The sequence below is a fragment of the Furipterus horrens genome, unplaced genomic scaffold (assembly GCF_987537825.1).
Source record: "Furipterus horrens unplaced genomic scaffold, mFurHor1.1.pri manual_scaffold_15, whole genome shotgun sequence".
Taxonomy (NCBI): domain Eukaryota; kingdom Metazoa; phylum Chordata; class Mammalia; order Chiroptera; family Furipteridae; genus Furipterus; species Furipterus horrens.
In genome coordinates, this window is record NW_028327185.1 from 21,630,155 (window position 1) to 21,653,989 (window position 23,835).

The window sequence follows — 23,835 nt, forward strand, 5'->3', positions numbered from 1 at the left end:
CAAGGTGATGAAAAGTAAGGGCCTACAGCCAAGATTGCTCTGTCCAGCAAAACTATCATTCAGAATGGAAGGGCAGATAAAGTGCTTCCCAGACAAGGTAAAGCTAAAGAAGTTCATCATCACCAAGTCATTATTACATGAAATCTTAAAGTGGCTTATTTAAAAGATCAAAGCTATGAACAGTAAAATAACAACAAACTCACAACTATTAACAACTGAATCTAAAAAGAAAACAAAAAGAAACTAAGCAAACAACTAGAAAAGGAACAGGATCATAGATACGGGGATCATCTGGGGGGTTATCACCAGGGAGGGGGAAGGCGGAGAAAGGGAAAAAAGGTACAGGGACCAGGAAGTATGACTGGTAGGCATAAAATAGACAGGGGGATGCGAAGACTAGTATAGGAAATGGAGAAGCCAAAGAACTTATATGCACAATCCACGGACATGAACTAAGAGGTCGGGGGAACTGCTGGAAGGAAGGGGGCACTGGGTTGCGTGGGGCAAAGGGGAAAATATTGGGACAACTGTAATAGTATAATCAATAAAATATAGTTTAAAAAATAAAGTAGTAGAGGAAATAACAGGAAGGACAGAAATACACAACCTATGGCCCTCTGTAAAAAATTTATTATGGACATAATCATATTTTACCACTGTTCTAATATTAGATTTTATTCATTTTCTTTACTTTTTAATTTATCTTATATAAAAGCCTAAGAAATAGCCTACCTTCTTAGGCCAAGCCTCCATTCATACAAAGAAATAACACAGAAATCAAGGACAATGGACATTAAATTAAAAGATAACTACATTGTAGTAGCCACTGTCACTTATGAGAGCAAAAGACAAAGTCAGCTTCTACTCATCAGCAATGCAAACAAGGATTTAAAAATCATTAATTACCAGAGTATAGTGTCATTTCCAAATATTATTCATTCATTTTTTCCTTCTGCTCAAGCTAGAAAGCTTTCTGCCTCTCCCGACTCCCTTCCCTTGCTAGCATCTTCCCAGGGAAGGAGGAACGTACACTCTGAACAGCAGATAAGCAACAGTTACTAGAGGACTAGGTCATCACGAGGGTTATTACCCATTCCTCTTACCCCCAACCCTTTCATGTCTTCCACAACATTAGGCAGATTCAGTGAGCTAAGCCAAGGATCGCCTTGAGATGTGTGACATTTCTCTATATCTGGCTCTCTATTTATGGGTTAATTTTTGTATAAATACTTGTGGCCCATCTTTAGAGCGTAGTCACATACCCCCCCCCCCCCACCAAGTATATCAAACAGTGATTTGGAGAAGGAGGCCTTTTACTAGTGGCATATGTAGGTCAGATACAATGGTACTACTATGATCCCTATTCTGCTGCTGTTCCCTAGTATGAGAGTTCCTTGGGATCCCATTGATGGGTATGAAAAAAGACAGGACAAAACACAGGCATTTATGGGTCCATGGCCATGATATCTATCAAAATATAGTCAAATTCCTCATTCCATTTTCTATGTGACAGACACCACACTAGGTGCTAGTGATACTGGCCATCAAAAAGATAGCCATTACCAGTGACATGAAGCTTAATAACAGAATTATTAATTTTAAAGTACTGGCTATCTATCTGATACCTAACATTAATGATGAAAAAGAAGAAAAAACACTCACCTCTATCTTCCATGAATTTGTACAACTGCTGAAGAAAGTTTTCCCTTTCTTCTGGAAATGGTTCTATTTCTTCCTAATTTTAGTCACAGAAGAATAGAATATTTTCCTCAGTTAAGCATTTAATAATACAAGCAGACTTCCTACCAAGAGCAATGACTAATACTCACTAAAATATTTCACAGGCTTTTACCAAATAAAAATTATGTCTTGATACTAAGCTGTTCAAACCCAGAAAAGTGCAGGCATTTTATGCTTTAGAGAGGAGCATTTCCTGGAAGGTATCTCAACGGTGACCATCCAAAACAGAAATTCTCATATGAGAAATGAGACAACAAAGGTGGCCCATCAGCTTCTTACCATGTAAGAGATCAGTTCCTTAAGTCAGAGTCAAGAAGACCTACTCTCATCTATTAAATTGGGTCAGGACTTAAACTTAACATCAAAACTGACTCGATCATTGCACTTCATGGAACTGTACAATGTGGGTCCCAGGAGCTGTAACTACATATCTCCTTTATTACACACGGCCCCACTGTGTAGTACTTCAAGCTTGTAAAATCAGTAAAGTGGGGAACGAACTTGATCTACAATACCTGAAGATTCAGACTTAGGGAAATCTTCAGGTAATAAAATAGTTCCCCGATTTATCAATTACAAGGGAAGGACTAGCTTCTTGCTGCTGTGGCCAGGGGCTATGGCAGTAGGGGCTGGTCCCGAAGCAACTTGCAAGGAGCCGGGTAGTAGGTGAGATTGAGGAACTCATCCACTGAGTGACTATCATCCATTCAAGAAACATTTAACGAGCACCAGTAAGTGGAGGTACTGGGTCAGGTGCTGAATCAAATAAAAGAAAAATGAGCAACGACTAGGAGTAACTGCAGAGAAAGTGGTCTAAAATATACACGAAGGCTTTACAGTTACTCTGGCTAAGGCAAATGTATTTCTAATGCTAAAAGTTAGGAGCATACTTTTCTATCAGTAGTCTAAATCATTTTAATTCTTAAAAATCATGTATCTAATGCCATTGTTTGAATGAAAGGTATCCCGCTATGTTAAAATCTAGCAGAGCTGAGGAAGGACAGTTAAAAACAAAAACTCACGTTGATAAACTATTAGCCTTGCTAGTTGTGCAGAGAAGAATAAATGAAATTTATTAATCTGTATTTCTCAATTTAAACATGATCCACATGTGATGTGTTTTGGTAAGGTAGTCTGATGTAAGTCTAGATATTACTTTAAATGTCCCCATGACATAATATCTGATTTTCATAAACTGCAAAATTTATTCCTGTTGCAAAAATTTTAAGTCAGGTTTGTATATAACATAAGAAAATCTTTGAAGTGGAAATCAGATTTGCTTTTACATAAACATCTGTGAAACACTAAGCACCAAAAGTTTGGTAATTAACATTTATGGATCATCTCATATATTATATACTATGTCAGACACTATGAATATGAGTACCAGTAAGAAAAGGTCCCCACTCTTGAGGAGCTTATAGATTAGTAGGGGAGTTAAGAAGCATACAGAAATCAATGTACGTATGTATGTATGTGTATACACACACACACACATAGAAAAATGACAAAAGTATGTACAAGAAACTGTAGTAATTTAGATTAGCAAATGGAGTGACTAACTTTTCTGAGGTTTCCCTTTATAACGGTGACACAGAGTCGGGCTTGGAAACTGAACAGGAGTGTGCCAGGCTGACTCGGGGAAGGGAGGGGAGGGCACTGCAGGAGCACGTCCTGTATGCGCCAAGGGGGGTAGAAGCAGGTATGTAATTCAATACTGCTACAGCACACAGTTCCAAGTGGGGAGGCATACCAAAGAAGTAATTTTTTAAAAAAGAGAGAGAAAAGAAAAGAAGGTGGGGGATGGATTATAAAGAAGATAATGTAAGTGAAGCTTGACTTTTAGAATAAGAAACAGCCTGAAGAGGTCTGAAGCAAGGAACTTTTAATTAGAAAGCAGGAGGAAAGGAGACTAAAGCCAGGGAAAATTTTACACTGCACATTGCCTGTGAAGATCAGCATCTCATAAAACAAACTCTAAAACAACCCTATGTCATTAATAGTTGTTTACTACAGTTATGTGGCAGAATTCCATAACTTACCTAAAATATTACATATTGACAGTAATAATTTAGTTTCCTGAAAACATTCAATACAATTCACTTCGTGATCAAATACAGTTGCCTTCACTGTGTGCACCTCTCACTCAGTAACTTCCATGAAGCTGTCCAACAAACCATGAAGAAGTACAGTGGTGCAGTCACCAGTAACCTAATGGACATCTTTCCTTGGTACTTGTCACGCTAGACCTGGAGATTCAGGCCCCTGACCCATATAAATTCAGATGTCTTATTTATGATCTCATCATAACTACCCACCCATTTACACTAGATAAAAATCACTTAAGATTCCCATTAATCGTTACTCTTTTGCTGATTATTTTTTAATACTAGATGGAATATGTATTTTGTGCTCTTCTAGGTGTTTCAATAAAACGTGCAGACGCAGTGTAAGCACTGTATGACGCAGCAGCTGTTCACACGATGGTGAAAAGCACATGAAAGCTCTGCTAAGGGGGTGTTTCCTTAATCGTCTGATAAGCCAAAAGCACAGCATAATTAAGAAACGTTTCTAAGTTACTGGGATAACTATACTTATTTTTTAATTTCACAAACCATATTTCTACTTTAAGGTAAGCAAGCAAACTACTTGGTTATCATGAGTACCACAGATATGATTTAATTATAAAATAATTCTAATACTAAAAATATTTAAGTGCTAAATGACTTTATGCCAAATCCTAGCTCACAAAGGAAAGCCAGCTGTAATTTTCAATGGCAGAATCATCAACTGCGTTTCCTTACCTCCTCTTCACTGCTGTTATCTTCCTTTTCTTTTTCATCATCTTCCTCCTCCTCTTCTTCCTCTGCTTCACTGCTAGAGCTATCTTCTTTTAATTCAGTCTTCCAGTTAGCAGGAATAGTTCTACTTCTGTGAAATTCGAGTGCCTGATCAAAGGCTGGAGAGAGATCATAAACTACATAAACTGGACAAACAAGACAACTAATTTGTCTACAAATATTAAACAAGATAAAGAAATAACTATTGTGCTAATATTGTTGACAGTTTTGAAGTATCTGCTGTGTGGCAGACACAGAGGTAACTGCTTTCCATGCAGCAGCTCATTCAGCCTGAACAACCTCAAGCATCAGGCTGCCACGTTTATAGACGGCAAAACTGCCACCATCAGAAGGTGACCTAGGTTCAAGCAAATACAAGAGAAAACAACAGTTCTCTTCTTTTAAACAAAAATTAAGCATGTCTAGTAAAAAAAACCTTTAAGATGAATAAATCTTTTTATTTTTAACTTAAAAAAGGATTCTCACTCAAAAATATGTTTATTGATTTTTAGGGAGAAAGGGAGGGAGGGACAAATATATCTGTTGCCTCCTGTACGTGCCCCAACCAGGAACTGGACCCGCAACATTTCTGTGTACGGACGACGCTCCCACTAATCGAGCCACGTGGCCAGAGCTAAGGTAAATCTTTAATTGTTTATCCAACAAACAACAATTAAATAGTAGTACATACCAGACAGAGCTATTGTAACGAACATGCAAGACTTGAAAATATACTATAAATATGCTCTCTACATCTCTAGTTAAACCTAAATTGTATTAACAATTAGTATCAATTACAATTAGCTATACAGTTATTATCTTTTTTTTATAATACATGAAAATAAGTTCTAAATCATAATTTTTTTTCTTTTATTGATTCTAGAGTGAGGGGAAGGAAAGGAGAAAGAGAGAAACATCAATTGGTTGCCTCTTGCACCACCCCAACTGGGGACCAAGCCCACAAACCTGCACCCTTTCTGTTTGCAGGACAATGCACAACCAACTGAGCTACACTGGCCAGGACTAAACCATAAATTCTTGATGATTTTTAACTAGTCTATAGAGCATATTATTGAATTTGATGAATACATGCAAAGAGAAAATAAACAGCTATTCACAATGGCAAAAATTTAGTAAGAAATGCAATTACAGCATTTACCATACAGGACATAACAATTGTTACATTATAAGAAATGCCAAATCAAAATTACTTTGATTCCTGTTTCTACCATCCTCAGGAACTAACATTTTATTTAGAGGCAAAAGCCAAACTATAACAACAGCTGCTAATATAGTCTTTTCACACTCTAAATAACATTAAGCTAGAAAAAAGAAAAAGGAAACCTACCTATGATAACAAAAGACACATGGGTTTACAAAAGTCAAAGTCACAATGAAGTACAACTTTAAGGACTACTCTGAAAAATATTCTTTAAAGAGTAAAAGAAAATTTAATCTTCAAAAACACTTATCAGTTTTAAATTAACCATAACTTATTCCAAGACTATCCTTACCTTGTTTTAATGCAGCATCAGGTTTTGGTGCAGTGTCACTAGTCATTTCATGGACATCCTTTCTTGGTACTGAAGTACTGTATTAAAAACACAAAAATACAACAGAGGTTAATTAAGAGCCTAATTACATACCACAGAAAGCAACTGGAAATATGGGAACACTGACATTTACAATGAAAGTGACTGCACACAGGTTTGCGAATTCCAAATAAAATGTTAGGTAGGGTGTTAATATATGTGATCATCTACAAAAGGACCTCACCCTTAAGAGAGGTTTTATAAAGAACATGTATTCTCAAATATCAAGGGTCCCTGGCTAAAAGTAATACTAAAAACACTGAAATACTAAAAATAACAAGTAAAATGTTTGAATAGTAGGATGCATCAATCCAATAAATAAGAAGTCAACAGTAAGAAATTTACCATTGTCTTGGAACAATCATAAGAAAGTGCTAACTTTAACACTGGGAGAAAAATGGAATAGTTTATAATGTAAATGTTCCTTTAGCAGTTTTTTAAACTATATTTCAGATTCACAAGCAAACTTCTAATATACAATTCCAAACATTTTATGGAACTACTTAACTATAAGGATACAAACAACTATAAGAGGTTCGTTCTATCATACACATCATATATATCTCCTATTTTACACTAATAAATCATTATTCAGCTTTCCTGAATATGGCTTGTGTCATTCCATCCACAAAAGCCTGAAACTATTACAAAAGTATTTTTCAGCTTGCCTATATCTTTTAACTTATTTTAAAAATTTCAAATGTACACAAAAGTAGATTGAATAGTGCAATGAACTCCCACATATCCATCACCCAACTACAATAATTATTAACTCATCGTCACTGCTTTGTTTATACCTACTCCCTCCCACCCCAACTGGATTGTTCTGAAGCAAATCCCAGGCATTATATAATTTAATTTACAATATTTCATTATGGAACTTTAAAATTCTTTAAAAAAATATAATCAAACCATTATCACATTTTGAAATTAATAATACCACCAAACCAGTATTCAATTTCCATGTTCAAATTTCTTATTATCTCAATTTTGCTACCATGATTTTCATAAATTGTTTTTAAAATCACTTTTCAGAACTTGAAAATCCAAACACCAATCTTAAAACATCATTATCCTTTTAAAATATAATCACTCTATAAGGCAAGAGTATAAAATATATGGCTTATCTGACCACAATTCTTACACGGAAAAAAAAAAGCCATAAAAATTCGTAACTCAGTTCTAAGAAAGTTTTACATGAAAAATTACTTTCTTAACACTTAACATCATGTACAGCAACCCATTTTAATCCTCTGACTACTGCAAAAATCAAATATTATACAACAGGTACCACTACAATCACTGACACATAATGAAAAATATTAAAGATTCCTAATAAAGACATTCAAGAAGAATAAATATTTCAACTAATATATCGATCAAGTATTAGCTATGGCTGATATATCAAATTCACCTCAACAAATCACCAGGCAAAATTCACAAATTAGTACTAAGAGTATAGTTTAGCATGGACCAAAACGAACAAGGAAAGACATACACGCAGTAATATGAAAAATGTTCATACACTGAAATATTCTGAATGATGAAAAAAGGATGTCACTAGAAATAACAAATTTATCATTCATCACCCTAATTTTGAAAAACAGCACATTTTTCATACCAAATGAGTTATACTTACAATTTGCCATCTTTGAAAGATCGAACAAGAATATTATCTTTTTTCACAGCAATTTCATCACTACAATCAGGACAAACCACCTTTTAAAAAAAAGTGTGAAACTATTATAACTAAAAGCACATTTATAGAGAGTTACATAAGTACCAGTTATTTAAAATCTTTCATAAAATAGTTTCAGCTTAGTTTAAAATTAAATTTAGTTTTAGGGCAAACAGGTACACACATGTCAGCACACACACAAGGAACTCTGAATTTACATCCTATATCCTCCCTGCCTCCGGGTTACCTGCACTGTTTCTGTACAGCCACGTGCTGAAAGCAGAAGCACGGCTATGACTAGACTACAGCTGTGGACCACATCCTAGCCAGAAATGGAAAGCTGGGATGGAAGTGGAGCAGGGGAAGATAAAGTGGTAGAGCTAGGGCTTTAGCCAAGGGTCTGCATCATGGCTAAGAGAAGAACAGGAACCAAAATGGGACCAAGTATTAGAACCTTAATCAGAGCAGTCTCCATCCTAAAAAAAAAGAGCCAGAGATAATGTTCTACTATTATTTACATTTAAATACATACTTTAACATTTATTAAATTTCTTCATAATGCTGCCCATTCTAAAAAGTAAACACTTCCAAGTGGGTACCTTTCTAGAGTCTGTATAAGATTTATTACTAACACTAGAAGATTTATTTTATTTGAAATCACCTCAGCTGTTATTTACAGTGAGATTAAAGCATGTCTTCCTAAAGGCAATGCCAATGCAAGATGCCTATGAATTTTAATTATTTTAATTCCAAGACAGTCCTCTAGGTATACAAGAACAAGTTAATGAGACAGTACATTTTTAAACGAAAACTAGGCCCCCAGCAAGTTTGAATGACCAGTTGTTTCAAGGTCTGTCTCAAGAGCTCTGAAAAATGACACACTATAAGGGACATAAAGGCATGTACTCTAACCACAGGCCACAGGCCACAGAGGAGCCCAAAGCAGGTTAGTTCCAATTCAGTCTTCGAGGAAGTTAGCTAATAATTTTCATCATTGTAATTGCACTGCGTTATGCATTTCTAAATATTGATGACATTCTCAATTAATTCACTGATTAAAGTCTTTTACATGTATTACATCTAGGGAAATTTTCCTGTCATTTCAAAAAAAGTCCTGAAATAAATACCTAATACTGGTTCATTCATTCATCTCAGTCATTCTCCAAATACTAACCAGTATAACAAGGTGCTGTACGAGGTGCTGAAGAATACACAGGCCTGGCCGGCCACAGCCCCCCCCCCATGTGGAGCTTGCACCCCAGGGGGAAGATGAGAACCCCACAAGAAGTGCGCATCAGTGAGTCGCTGCTGTGTTAAGTTTGTACCTACCGGTCAGGGACTGCTTTCTTGAGCAGACAACACTTAGGCTGAGCTTTGCAGGCTGCGCAGGAATCGGCCTATCAAGGATGTGTGTGCGCATGTGTGTACAGTGTGGAGCTGCACTTAGGGGAACGGGGCTAGGAGAAGGCCCTGAGACAGCAAGCTACGGGAACCATTCCGGGAAGCAAAAAGCCAGTGTGGCTGACTTTCCACCTGGACTGAACGAGAGAGACAAGCGGGGTCCAGATGTCCCAGTCTTGCAGGCCACATTAATTCTTAGGACAAAATCTAAAGCTGGATACGGTCATCACAGATTGGCCTTTTTAAAAAATTACTTTCCCTGCCATGGAAAAAAAAATGGACCAGAGAAGGGTAAGAGTTAAAAGGGGCTAAGCCACTACAATCACCTAGGTGACAGATGGTGACCTGAATGGAAAGTGGTGGCAACAGCAAATTAAAGGAATGAGAAATACAGACCTAATTAGGGACGTGGCGAGGTGAGAGAGAAGAGGATGCTTAGTTTCTGCCTTGTGCAAACTGTCATTCATCGTGTGGGAAACAATGGAGAAGCGCCAAATTTGAAAATGGGGAAGGAGAGAATAAATTTACTTTTAGGTTTACTAAGTTTTGTGGCGACTAAATAACACTGAATGAAGAGATGCCCAGCATGGAGCTCAGAATAGAGCTGAACTCTAAGAGATACTTAGGTGTAAACACCCTAAATATCAGGAGTCTAAAACTTGGGTCTAAAACTGTTCATCATATCTTTCCTTTTGTTTTTTGCTCATGAGCTTAGTTTTGAAAACTGATAGCTCCATCCATTGCTGACAGTGGTATTTGACTGTGGGTTCAATTCATTCTGACACACACACCACAGTCCCTATTTTATGCCATTCACTCACTTATCTTATTTTCTTGGTCCCTATGGCATTTCATTTTGCTATCTCTGCACTCAAAGCTTTAAAGGGGGATGCGATCACCCTAAGCAGGATACATCTGTACCTTGAACAACTCATGTAAAGCTTGGTTAGAAAAGAAACAGTGGAAAAAACTGAAAAGGAAGACTGTATGACTCACGCAAGCAAAGATTTCCTCCCTTTAAAACGGAACTAAATACCACTTATTTTTCAGTCTCAATTAGGGCTAAATGATACCACTGATGTTAACTAAGTTTAGCATAGTGCCTGACCAGAGTAAATGCTTGATACACATTCGGTTGTTTATAGTTCCTAAGAGTATTCAACTGTTTTTCTAACATGGTGGTATTACCAAAACACTTGTAAAATGTATTCAATTTAATTTTAAAAACACAAATGCAAATATTGATTATGTCAAGACTGTTTGACTTAGAACACAATGTCATACTCTGGTTGACAAAATTATTCATAACTGTCCAAAAGATCTCAATTTGGGGGGGAGGATAGCATTTATCAATAATTCTATTTTTAAAACATTAATGAAATGTTTGATTAAGCAGATTACTGACCTTTCAATATCATAAACCCACAAATGTTTTTCTCATTATCAAAGAAACTATTTAGAAATTATGGTGAGAGAATCTTTAATCAATACTGAAAATACTAACAGTGAAAAATTTAATGTTCCTGTTGTTTTAAAAAGACACAAAACTTATTTTTAAAACATGTTTTCAAAAAAAATTCTTAAAGAATCCTATTACTTTAGGAGAAAAGAAATGATCACATACACTAGTTTTCAGATTACCATTAACCCAAAGCTTGAAGAATTACTTAACCCTCTGCTACTCCATTTCCATATTTCTATCTAAATGAGGATATGTAATTACACCTCATAATCCTTGTAGAGGTCTTAGCACAATCCTGCACAGAAGAGGTATCCAATAAATGTTGAATGGATAGGTAGAAACATGCAGAGGTACAAAGGTATCATGAAGTATTTATGTTTGTTGAAACAAATAATTGCCCTCACTGGTTTTAATTGTAATTTATTGGGCACTTATTTTGTACAAAACACTAAACTAAGCACTCGAAATAAATACAATGTATGTTCACTGAATAAAAAAGACAGACATCATTTGCGAACAACAGCAGCAAGAAAGATTCTGTTCTTCTCTTGCAATCTTTTGCGTGGTAGAGCTATGAGTTTTCAAAGTCTGCATTATGAATTTTCTGACAGAGAGTTTACTGAACTCCCATATACCCAGGCGCTAAGGTTACAATGATTTTGCCTTTCTTAAATGACCTCACGAGTTCTGTGTACTCAAAGACAATTTTGAAAGTAATCTTTGTCAGAACTAAATGATGCTAAAATAAAATCATTTTCCATTTTGAAATGAAAAACACTGAGACAACTTTTTTTCATGAATTTATGTAGTTGAAAATTAAACTTTTATACTAAAGTTACTCACCAATGCAGGAAAACATAGTGCTTTCTTTTTATCCAAACTAACGTAATCTACACATACAACTTTTCCTAGTAGCTCATCAATCTGTTTCCTATCATCCTCATCTTCATCACTGGAGGATGAAGAAGACTCTTCCTCTGGTCTAGGGAAAGAAAACAATAACATATTTCCACTTAACTTCACAAAGAATAAGCATACCAAGTTGATGAATATAGGTATTCTAAGAAATCTTATCCCATTTCCTAATATCGACAAAATAACTAATTTAAATTTTAGTTTTCTAAATTTCTAAAGACTAACAAAATGAGTTATCATTTTCCTGAAAACCTTTCAGGCTTATTTAGTGCTATTTTACATGATTAAGGGAAAGATCAGAACAGACTAAGATTGGTTCCTACAATCTCAAAAAGCTGAAGGTCCCATATTAAATATCCCAGTACTATATATAGTAAAATATACTAGATCCTATCTCAGATTAAGGGAGTTATAGATAGTAATTTTACACTTTCAGTACAAAGCTAATTTTAAAAAAGGGGAAGGCAGATCTTTATTACTGGGGGTCATGGTAGGGACAGGAGATGATCCTGATAAAGAGATCAACACTGTTATCATCAATAGCAAATATACACAAAAACTCATAAAATGCACAATATGATTCTTTTGTATTATGCTAAAAATTCCTTCCAATTACACTGTATATAGAACTAGTAAATTAGAAAGACATTAGGAAAAGGATCCAGCACTGTATATTTGATGATAGAGAAAAGCAGAATAGAAAGTAAACCTACTAAAAAGGACAAAAGAAACAGAAAACAAAACAAAACATTCTCTAAATCTTTTCTAAGAAAGCCCACAATCAGTGTTAAAATAAAAATTGTAATAATTTGCTCAAAAAAATGTTGAATAAGACTGCGATATGTTATTTTTATAAAATAAAACAGATTAATTACTATTGCTTATCTATAGTGATGAAAACATTTTTGAGATAGTTGGCAATGACCAAGTTCACTGACAAAAAATGTAAATTGACCAATTTTTAAAAAAATTTTTTTCATTTATTTTTAGGGAAAGGGGAAGGGAGGGAGAAAAAGGAGAGAAACACTGATATATGAGAGAAACATCCATTAGTTGCCTCTCACATGCCTCCAACTGAGGGCCTGGCCTGCAACCCAGACATGTACCCTGACCAGGAATCAAACCTGCAACTTTTGATTCACAGGCCGACACTCAATCCACTATGCCACACCAGCCAGGACGATAATTTTTGTTTTTTTAACTTTAAATAGGATTTTTCTATTTGGTTGGCAAGAATAAATCCAGCATATTCTATATTTGTCTTCATGCCATTTCAAAGGGATGACAAGAATAAATGTTATCCCTTTATATTTATGTACCTCAAAAATACAAAGAAAGCAAAAATTATTATAATATTAACGATTTTATAGTGATATAGGGAATATCACTATTTCATTTTGATGATCAGTCAAACGACTTAAAAATTATCTCCTGGAAAAAACAAAGCATATCCTCCAAGTTTGCTTCTGAGTAGAACTACTGTAGTTCAAGTGGCACTTAAAGCAGTTTACCCCACTGAGAAAGTAGGTAATAGGTACCAGGAAAAACCAACTACCTTCATATTTGCAGAGCATAAAACCTTAAAACAGGCACAGAGCTTGGGATAGTAATGACAGACTTCACAAGCCTGACTCATACTTCATTAGAAGAGCATCTCAGGGCAATAACTTTTATCTCTCTACTTTTTAATAATTGTAGAATACAACCAACCTTAAAACCAAGATTATTGCTTTAAAGTAGTCACAGAATACTCATTCAGCTAGGATTTTAATGGATACCCATTATGTCATTACCATTAGCAAGAGAGAAAGTCACAATGTCACAGATAATACTTATCAAATCTGTAAAACACAGAGAAAACTGGGCTTTATTTGGCTAACAAAGCCATCTGTATCTTAATAGAAGTTCTAATTTCTTTCTTAACAATTTTATTTATTTATTTTTTAGAGGGGAAAGGAAGGAGAAAGAGGGGGAGAGAAACATCAATGTGTGGTTGCCTCTTGCACGTCTCCAACTGGGGACCTGGCCTGAAACCCAGCCATGTGCCCTGACTGGGAAATCGAACCTGCAAATCCTTTGGGTTGTAGGCCGGCACTCAATCCACTAAGCCACACCAGCCAGGGCTAATTTCTTTCTTAAGACTTACCAAGTGTGAAGGTTTCAAGACACCAGAAAGTTACACACACACACACACACACTCACACTGACACTCACTCACTGGCAACACAAAACATGTATCCACCTTCCATAGTAAATGTCCAGATGCCACTCTAAAACCATCCCCAGTTACTGACTAGATTCCCTTCCCCCGGTCCTCTATTCAAGACTTCGTTCCAGCCATGCTTACTTCTCTCTCATATCAATTTTTCTACCCCTACTAGATTGAGTCTCATCAGCATACTATTATTTCCATAGTACGATGTTATTTCTCCCACTTAAAAAAGAATCACTACGTACTTCACTTTCTCCACGAGATACTACACCTCATTTCTCGGCTCCCCTCCACAGCCTGGAACCCTCTACTTTCAACCTCTACTAAGTCTCTGTTCAAATGTCATCTCAATTAGGCTACCCTGACCACTTTATTCAAATTTACAACCTGCCGCCCCAATCTCTTATTATTTCCACAACACTCAACAAATCTGTCATATCATATAATGTACTTCTTACATTTTTGCATTATTGTTTATCTCCCCCTGTATGAGAGAATGAATATAAGCTCTAAAGGTAGACATTTTGTAAATGCCTGTTTTGTTCACTGATATATCCCAAGTACCTGAACAGTGCTTGGCACAGCATGGATGTTCAATAAATACTTGTTGACTAAATAAATAAAATGAATATACTTATTTCTTTCTACTATAGAACTTCTGATTTTACTTCTGAAATCACTCTAATGTATACAGCCAGTGTAAACCATACCATTACCATTATACCTTAGGCTTCCTTTAACTCCTCCTTTTAGAGAAGCTTAGTCAGTAAATTATTTACACAAAACAAGTTCTCAATAAACTGATGAACTAAAATAAGGAGCAAGGAGAGCAGCCTGAGAACCTTTTTGGTGTTAATTCCCCTGACCACTGTTGTGTCTTTGGTGGCAAGGTATTTGTTTAGAGCCACATCTGATGATGGCATTGGAAACAAGGCTAATTACACAGAAATGTTTACCACAACAAACAGCTAATCACACATCACTATTAATTTTAAATTAACTGTAAATCAGATGAGAAGAATTTTAGACAAGACAGGTGCCACAGAATAGCAAATGATTGGATGTAAATAGAAAACTGAGCCAGGAACTTCAGAAGCTCAATCTTTGGAACGTAATTCTTACTTCAATGATTCTTATTATTTCAGGCAAGTAATTAACTCAAGTTTCAAATTTTGTACAGTAAATTAAAAATCTCTATTAGTTGGTATCAGAAACACCAACAATTATAGCTTCTCAGAGGTTAAAACATACAGAATGTATGGACATGTATACACAACTTACCAATAAATGTTTTAATTTTAATTTTTTACCCCAAATTTTATCAAGAGGAAACTAGAATCATATCCTATCAAAATAAATAGTAAATAAAAAGATCTTCTGGAATTAAGATAATAGATCTGGTTGCACAAATTTGTGAACACATTAAAAAACACCAAACATCGTACACTTTGTTGACCTATTTATTTATTCATCCTCACCCATGGACATTTTTCCATTACTATTATTAGAGAGAAGCAGCGATCGTTGCCTCTCGTACATGTCCCTGACCAGGAATCGAACCCACAACCTGGGTATGTGCCAGCCTGACTATGGATCGAACCTGCAACCTTTCAGTCTACAGAATGATGCTCCAACCAACTGAGAAACACCAGCCAGGGCTTTTTTTTATAAAACACTGTATGTTATACTTTAAAAGAGTGAATTTTATGATATGTGAATTATAGCTCAATAAAATTTTTTTTTTAAAGATCTGCAGACCTATAAATACCAGGTTCAAATCAGTACTTCATTGGGTAAATCTCAGCACCATCACTGGGTAAAAACCTGTACCCATAAATAATCCCTAACAAGAATCCTTATAGGCCTTATTATGTTTTATTCTTTTCCTAAAGGGGAAACAGCAAGTAGACTGCTTTCCTACTGTAGCAGATACACATATACTTTTGCCAGGTTATTGGAGAAAACTGGGGTGGGGGAGGGAACACAAACAGTTCTACAATTTCAGGAATTAAATTCTCTAGGCAGAATCATACAAAACCTCTGCACACAATGAATGAATTATAAGAACAAAATTCAATCAAGTGTACATTGATCAAAAGGATCAACTACTTGTTTTTAAAAAATTAAGTTAGAGGACGATAATCATTACAAGAGAAAATAGTTGAATATATTAGAATTAATTAAAGATAGACTATAAATAAAACTCAATTAAAGAAAGGTGTCAAAAATAATCAATTTTGGAATACCTGGGGCAGATTACTGGGATGTGGATTAACAGTTGTTAAAAGAAAACAAAGGTAGTGATACACTAGTGTAACAATGGAGTCCAGGGAATCCTGGGAAGAGATAACCTTAATTATCTTTGTACAAAAATAAATTTTAAATGGCAATCAGAGAATCATATGAAGATCTATTTTTTTGGAGGGGTGACAATGGAAGAGGAAATGAAGGTCAGAAAAACAAGACTTTGTTGAAAAGTGTGAGGAAGTGTAGTTAAGGAGACAGGCATCCCACTGTGCCACCTGCCTGTGGTGCTTATGCACCGAAGCTTATAGCGGAAGTTAAGGGCATTATAGTTTCTCTTGACAATGGGAATGACCACAGTGGCGAAGGGGAGAAACAGCAAGCACAAGAACACTGATGACCTCAGCTTCTCCTCCTACAATGGTAGTTCTCACCCTTCTGTCTGCCTTCGTACTTGGCACAAGTACAACACAATCCCAACATCAAGTCTCTCATTACACCCAGAGATTCTAACATGAAAATCACTGACATACAATGTTTGCTAGAGCCTTTAGAAAGCAAAGATCAACCTACTCAGTGAAAATTGCATGTTTATTTTCACATACTCAATAAAAGGAGACCTCAGCTAAGAAACATAACAGACTTTTTAATAGATATAATTCTTGGTTATTTTTGTAAATCAGTCTATTTGATAGTCTATAAATTACCTTATTTTAAATTTATTTTTATACTTCTGGATAACATCTGTAGAAAGGTAAAATATATCTAAATATGAGCTGCATTACTTTCAAAATTTAAAAAAATTACTGATTCAAAAACTTTTCCCTATAATATGTATACAATAGAAAATAATACGGGAATGTTGTTTTTAAAAATAATATACCCCAAGACAGTCCTATCTGTCAAACATAAATGCTAGTAAGCAGAATTTTTATATACTCACATATAAACGAAATCAGGTTACACACTAGTAATTTCATGAAAATTTTTTCATTCATTTAATCTTTGCCACAACTCTAAAAGACAGATAGTACTATGATCTCAATTTTATGGGTGAAAAATTAAGGCATGAAGTCGCCTGAATAAGTGGCAGAGGCAGAATTAAAACCCAGGTTATCTGGCTCCACCATTCACACTCTTAACAATTAAGCTGTATCATCACTCTCAAGAGCCAGAGAAGTGGAAATCATCCCTAATGAAGTTATTTTACACTAAATACTTCCCATCTCACAGTTTTGGTAACATGGGTCATAATTAATTAAGATCTGACTACAGAACTACAAGAAGACTCTAATGACCAATGGTAGATAAAATTTTTAATTCACAATTGAAGTCACTAATTTTCAAAGAAATATCAAAGGATTTAACTTATAAGGGTTTCAGTGAATATTCTATGGCAACATAACAGCCCTCTGGAACAAAAATCTGAAAATAATATTAAATAATAATACCTAATAAACAGAACTCTTTCATGCTAATAATGCCATTGTACATTTTTCTTTTAAACAAGAACACTCAATTTTAAATGACATATGTAGAAGGTAGAAGAGTAAACAACAGTTATAACCTGAGTATCCTAAAAATAATCAAGTCACAAGCAAGCTAAGTCACAAGTGAAAGAAATTATTCACCTAGTAATTAAGAAAAACATTTTCTAAAAGATTCAGCGAGGGAAAAAAACCTCATGGCTTGAATCGTAAGTATAGTAGAAAAGTAATATTAAATATTTTTCAATGCAAGGATTAAGTCTTAATTTCCTCACTGAAACGAGTCATTTATTTACTGTTAAAACTAATTGGAAAGTAACTGAAATACTCTATATAAACAAAAAAGAGTCAATCAACTGAATGGGAAAAGGTCTATGGAACATAGGTGAGTTCAAGCCCTGATCCTTTCTTTCCTGTGTTCCTTGAATTAGGCACTTACTGCCTCTGTGGCAAATTTCCTCAATTTTTAATAAAGATAAAACTAATACCTACCTTCTGTGGATTTGCTCTAAGGCTGAAACTAAGTAATATGAAAAATAGTGCTTACCCAATTTCTATCTCCAAAGCTCAGCCACAATTAAGATTTAATACCCGATTTTGTATGTTGAATGAGAAAGCATTAGCTTACACTAAAGTTTTCAATAATTCAACTAATATTTATTTTATAACTATTCTAACAAAATGTGGACTTAGCCACATTATAATTTTATCAAAGTAAAATATTCAAAACTGTTTTCAAAACAACGTCCTATAGAATATAAATGAAAACTACATTCTCCTGCCCCATTCCTTCCAACTTTCTTCAGCTCCATGGAGGCAACTGTTTTTAACTCTTTGAGCTGTTCCTCTGACAGTTACTACTTTACCTCTAAATAATATTCTTATCCTGGTATTTCTTTATTTCTACATTTTAGACATGTTTAGTCTATTGACTTCCCATTGTTACAAGGACATAATGTTTATATTTAAACCACCTCCTCGCCCTCCATCCTTCTGATAAATTTTTCTTTTCGCATATAATTGGGGGGTGGGGGAGATTACTGACTGCCTTTGCTATTTGGTCTGTTTGTTATCATTATATCTTTAATTCCCCCCTGATGTTCCATTACATTAGGAATCAAGTCCTCCTTTTTAATAGAGCCTTCCATTCTTCCATTCTGCATTCCACTGACTACTGGCATCTAGAGTTACTCTTGAGAAGTCTGATGCCATTCTGTCTCCCCATTCTTGGTAATAAATTATTTTCTTTCTGGAACTGTTTGAAGATTGTTTCTTTATCTCTGATGTCCTGAAATTGCATGACCCCTTGATCCCGTGTTCCTTTCCGATTTAGCCTTTTGGAGCCTGGGCACATCTCACTGAAAGCACTCTGTTAAGTATGCAGAATGTGACACGACCGCAACAAGACATGCAAATGCGTCAGACAGATCTTGTCAGCGAGAGTCAAACTACTGTGGAGGGAAAACATTACAATGATAATAAGAGGTGAAATACTGTTATGACATTAAGTAAATGCAAAGAATTTAGATGAAGTTCAGAGGATAAAAAATGTCTTTTCAAAGAAAAAGCAGAAAGACAAATGGTTCACAAAAAAATGAGAACATTTCTGTTGAGAAGTGAAGAATGAGTGAGAGTGACATGAAAGGGTGGCATTCGAGACAAAAAAGCATGAATAAGCGCATGGGATCAGGTAAGCAAAGGACATATTCAGGGGATGCTGACTAGCTGCATTCTGAGCACAGCATCAGGGCACACGTAGGGAGAAATGGGAGGCAGACGCGCAGCTGCCAAGGTTGGTTGGCAGTGGAGAACCTCAAGAGCCCGTGCTAAGGAGTCTGACATTACTATTAGATCTAAAATTACTATTAGATCCAGTTAGCATTTTGAAAATTACAATTTAAAATTAGTTAACTATTAACACAATACTAGAAGGAGAAATGAATTTAGGTTTGACTAACAGTTATGAAAATGGACTTACATATGATTAGATCTTCTTCCTCTATTTGTTTTCTTTCCTATGACTGGAGTGCCAAAATGTTCAGGGTTGGTGAGTGGGAGCTGGTCTAATGTCTGTGGGTGAGAACATAAACCCATAAAAAGTTATTACGTTGCAAGTTCTTTCTTCTTTTTAAACCAAATCAATTTAAGAATATGCTTTAATTTTGAGGTCAAAAACTACTGCAAAGGAAGTCTAAATTACCACTTTGCTCAAGACAGAAACTCTGATTTTAAAGATATTAGAATAAAGATGATTGAGTCCATTACCAAAAAAAAGGTGAAAAGCTGTTCTCTCTAGATGATATAATTATCTATTTGAAGGTTGAAAGACTTCTAACAATGATTAAAATACAAAACTGAACAAACACAACTCAGTGGAAATACAGGTTTGAGATATATGACACCTATACATAAGGATCTAACTACTCCTAGACTGGGGCCAACTGCAGCTCAAATTTTTCTTTGCACATAGGGAATCATAATATATGGAATAAATTCTTAATAACAGAAAAAAATTAATAAGCATCCGACTGCTTGGAAAAACAGCTTCTGATAGGCTTTATTATTATTTTGCAAACATTTTCTGCAACAAGCCTTTATTAAAGAAAATGTAAACAATTAGTTTTTCTACACTTAATATTTTATTTTCCCTTTCTTTCCAATCTCCAGCCATCCAATACTGTGCTTAATATAGAGATAATAATCAATAAACAAACATTTCTTCCTTGTTATCAACTGATAATTCATGTCAACCTGTTTGTCCCTAACCCTATCAAAAATTATGATGTCCAGCCAAGGAAGTGGTTGATAGTTAAAAGCAAAATGAAGAAAAAGGGATTTCAAAATGATTTCTGAAGATGTCATTCCAACTTTAATTCTATATCGATTCTGAAAATATTCCTATTTTTCTACACTCTAAAGATTTTCCACAATTGCTATTCCTTTCACCCCTCCAATAAAACCTTTGCTAGTATAGTTTCCTAAACACTAGGGGAACTAAAGATCTCAGGAAAACTGTCAGGGTAAAAGTGAGAGTGAGGAACCACTTAGGATAAAGAGTTCTCAAAGGTACAAACCATGATGTTATATGAAACATTGCCCATCAACTTAAATTTAAAGATCAGGTATCTACATGAACTAATGCTAATATTTAAAGGAAATTTTTAACTTTATTTGTAACACTGAGATAATTTTGTTGAGACAATGATAAAACTGTGAAAAAGGGAGGTGTATTAATCTATTTTGTGTAATTCATTAAGAGTATGTGCAAATGTATTTAAGGTATTTATATAGCCAATAACAAATAATACAGTATAGAAAAAGAGTACCAGCCATATAGCATTAAATTAACCTAACCTTTCAAATTTAGTTTATAAATAGGGCATTTAAAAATATCTGGAGGCAAACGTTGGACCAAATACAATAATACACCAAACAAAAATTTAGAAGTCACCTGTCGTTAATGCCTAATTATGCTTCCCAAGGGTGAAAATTTCCAAGTACTATATTTGGTAAGCAGGGAAAATAAATAAATCTGAATTCAGTTTCTGCCAAGCTAACAGATTATTAAATGCCCCTTCTTACCCTCCTAAAACTAAGGTTGCTCTCTCTTGAAAGCAGAAATTCCTATTATACAGGGGTGGGTCAAGGTAGGTTTACAGTAGAGAGTATGTAAAACACAGTTTATTCTTGCATTCTTATTTATTAATTATTGTATTACTTATTTGTATTACAACTGTAAACCTACTTTTGCCCACCCCATATACTGTGATTTCTAATTTAAGAATCTGCTGATCATTTCACATGTTAGAGGGAAAAAAGAATATCCAGGATTTCTTAAGAATTATCTAGGAACCAGACATGGGAATTTTCAAATAAACCATATTCTCTCCCTGGTATGTAATAAAGAGAACAATAAGAGCTGTATCTCTGTCCTGGCCTCAATCTGTGTCCAGCAAAGCAGGAACACCTTTTACTTCAAGTGACGGCAAAGACTGAGGGAGGGTAGAATTTGTCTCATCTCATTCCAAAAGAGAAAAAACCAGAGACTCCTGGCTCTACTAAAGGCTCAAAGAAAACGCCACAGGCTAGGGGGAAAATGCCTATAGCCTTGTTACCAAAAATGGGTTGCAGGAAACAGACGCTGGGATTTTATCAAACTTTTCTTTAGAGGTTTCAATTGGATGTTGTAAATGCTCAGAGAATACCAGCTGATGAAACTACTTTTGGATAATATTCAAATTGTGAATTGTCTGTAGAAATATCCAAAATAAAGCCAGTATAATGAAGCTGAAGCTTTTCTCTCAAAGGCCAAAGTTATTACTAATAATAGCAATGCTGAGTATTCCTGGGAAAAATTTAAACTTTTTTGAAAATATCAAATAAAGAAAAAAATATATAGATGGCAGATTAAATACACTCCTGGCCATATCTTCACAGAACTTAATGCACTTACAATTTGTAAAATATTTTTGTTTGATTCATGAGTTTTCTCCTCTAACGGGTGGTAAGTCACCCTTGTGTCCCCACTGCCTAGCACAGCACCTGGCACATGGGGCCGCGGGAAGGAAAAGCATGCCAGCATCCCAATTGGCGTGTATGACGCACACATTAAAACTGAGCCTCAGGGAAGGCAAGAGGAGACACGAAGGTACGTGTTCATTCTGCTTCAGCTTTTACACTGCAAATGTCTTATGAACTATTCCAACTTAAAATTCTCCTGCAAAAACAAAATTAATATTTTAGATATGTCTCTGGATGAAATGAGACACATGCCTTCACTTAACAGATAAATCAAGTCTTCAAGCCCCCCATTTTCCCTGACCCACTATAATTGTACACATGTTCTGAATAAGGAAAATGACATTATTTCTAAGAATTATCTAAACTTAGAAAGAATTCTGTTATTTCATCAGTGTAAGAATCCAAATTCACTGCATTTGCCCCAAAGCTGTACGCATTTCTTATACTTAAACCTTTACAATTAATTCAAAAAATATTAAAGGCTTTTGTGTAGAAAACATTGTTGGAAAAAGGAGTCTATTAAAATAACAAAAACATGGCTACTGCCCCACAACAGCTTAAAATCCTATGGAGAAAATAAGTAACCAAAACAGCATAAAATAATAAGAGAAGGGCAAAAGCATAAAAGGATAAAGAGATCAAATTTGCTTAGAGAGCTCAGGAAAGACCTCACAGAGGAAGAAGCACTTTTGGCGGCCTTAAGAGGAACTGGGCTCAGCAGAAACCAACATATAAATCACAACCAAGAAATACCAAGTAGTCTTTCTAAGTGAGAAGTACAGGGAAATGGGAGAATGAGAGACTGAAAACGTAGGCTGGAATCATAGTACACATTCTGAATTGGAACAGAAATTCAATCTTTTAAGGGAAGGAAAAATATTTTCAAAACAAATTTTAAAAACCCATAAAATAAAGTCTAAAGGTTTAATAAGTAATATTAAATGTCCCCCCAAAACCACTGTCCTAAAACAGTGACTAGGAAAAAAATCATGGTTGGGGCACACTGCATTAATTCTTATAGACTGAGGGGACTAGAGAATATAACACTATTTATAATATGTCCCTTAAAAAATTTCTGAATAGCAGACTAAAGATTTACAAAACTTTGTGAACTCTACATTCTTAGTAACTGAAGAACACCTTTCAATTTCAGAGCATGGATTTGGTACTAGAAAATATGGGTTTGAGAACGAGCTTTAAGCAGCATCTATAAGTAGAAGAAAATAATGGTACCTATTTCATAATGTAAATGCAGTAATGTATGTTAGGCTGTAAAGCACTTGAGAAATGCCTTCTATTTCCTTAGGAAATACAAGCACTTCATTTAATCATCCAATTAACATTTATTCAGTTCCTACTCTGTGCCAGACACTGTTCTAGGTAGGAACTGGGAACAAAGTAGTGAACAAGACATACAAAATCCCTGCCCCTGTGACACATTCCAGTGAGGAGAGCGGACAATAAACAAATAATTAAGCACATATTCATATTTTGATGTCAGAGAATGACACATGCTATCAAGAAAGTGCAACCAACTCAAAAAAAATTAAGAAGGGGCAATTTTAGAAAAATAGGCAGGACTTCTTCAAGGAGAGGCTACAATCATATCACCTATTAGCTGTAGTAGTTAGGGATCACTTATAAACTATGTATTTTAATGATGATGGGGTTCAAGTGGATTCCAAATCAGACATTTCTTTTCTATAATTACTTACAAATTAAAGGAATCTATATAAAAATTTC

General features: G+C 35.1%; 1 protein-coding gene across 4 annotated transcripts in view; it reads right to left on the reverse strand.

The window, feature by feature from the left end:
• ARID4B (AT-rich interaction domain 4B) overlaps nucleotides 1–23,835 on the reverse strand; it is a 136,544-nt gene that overhangs the window by 43,968 nt on the left and 68,741 nt on the right. For all 4 annotated transcript variants that reach the window (XR_016508327.1, XM_090263464.1, XM_090263462.1 and 1 more), the window contains exons 7-12: nucleotides 19,550–19,641; nucleotides 11,557–11,695; nucleotides 7,812–7,891; nucleotides 6,095–6,171; nucleotides 4,545–4,699; nucleotides 1,663–1,735 (exon numbers count right to left, since the gene is read on the reverse strand). Coding sequence is in view for 3 of the 4 variants with exons in the window: in XM_090263464.1 (XP_090119590.1) it covers nucleotides 1,663–1,735; nucleotides 4,545–4,699; nucleotides 6,095–6,171; nucleotides 7,812–7,891; nucleotides 11,557–11,695; nucleotides 19,550–19,641 (616 nt within the window). In the remaining variant the exon portion in view is untranslated. The remainder of the gene's footprint in view (nucleotides 1–1,662; nucleotides 1,736–4,544; nucleotides 4,700–6,094; nucleotides 6,172–7,811; nucleotides 7,892–11,556; nucleotides 11,696–19,549; nucleotides 19,642–23,835) is intronic.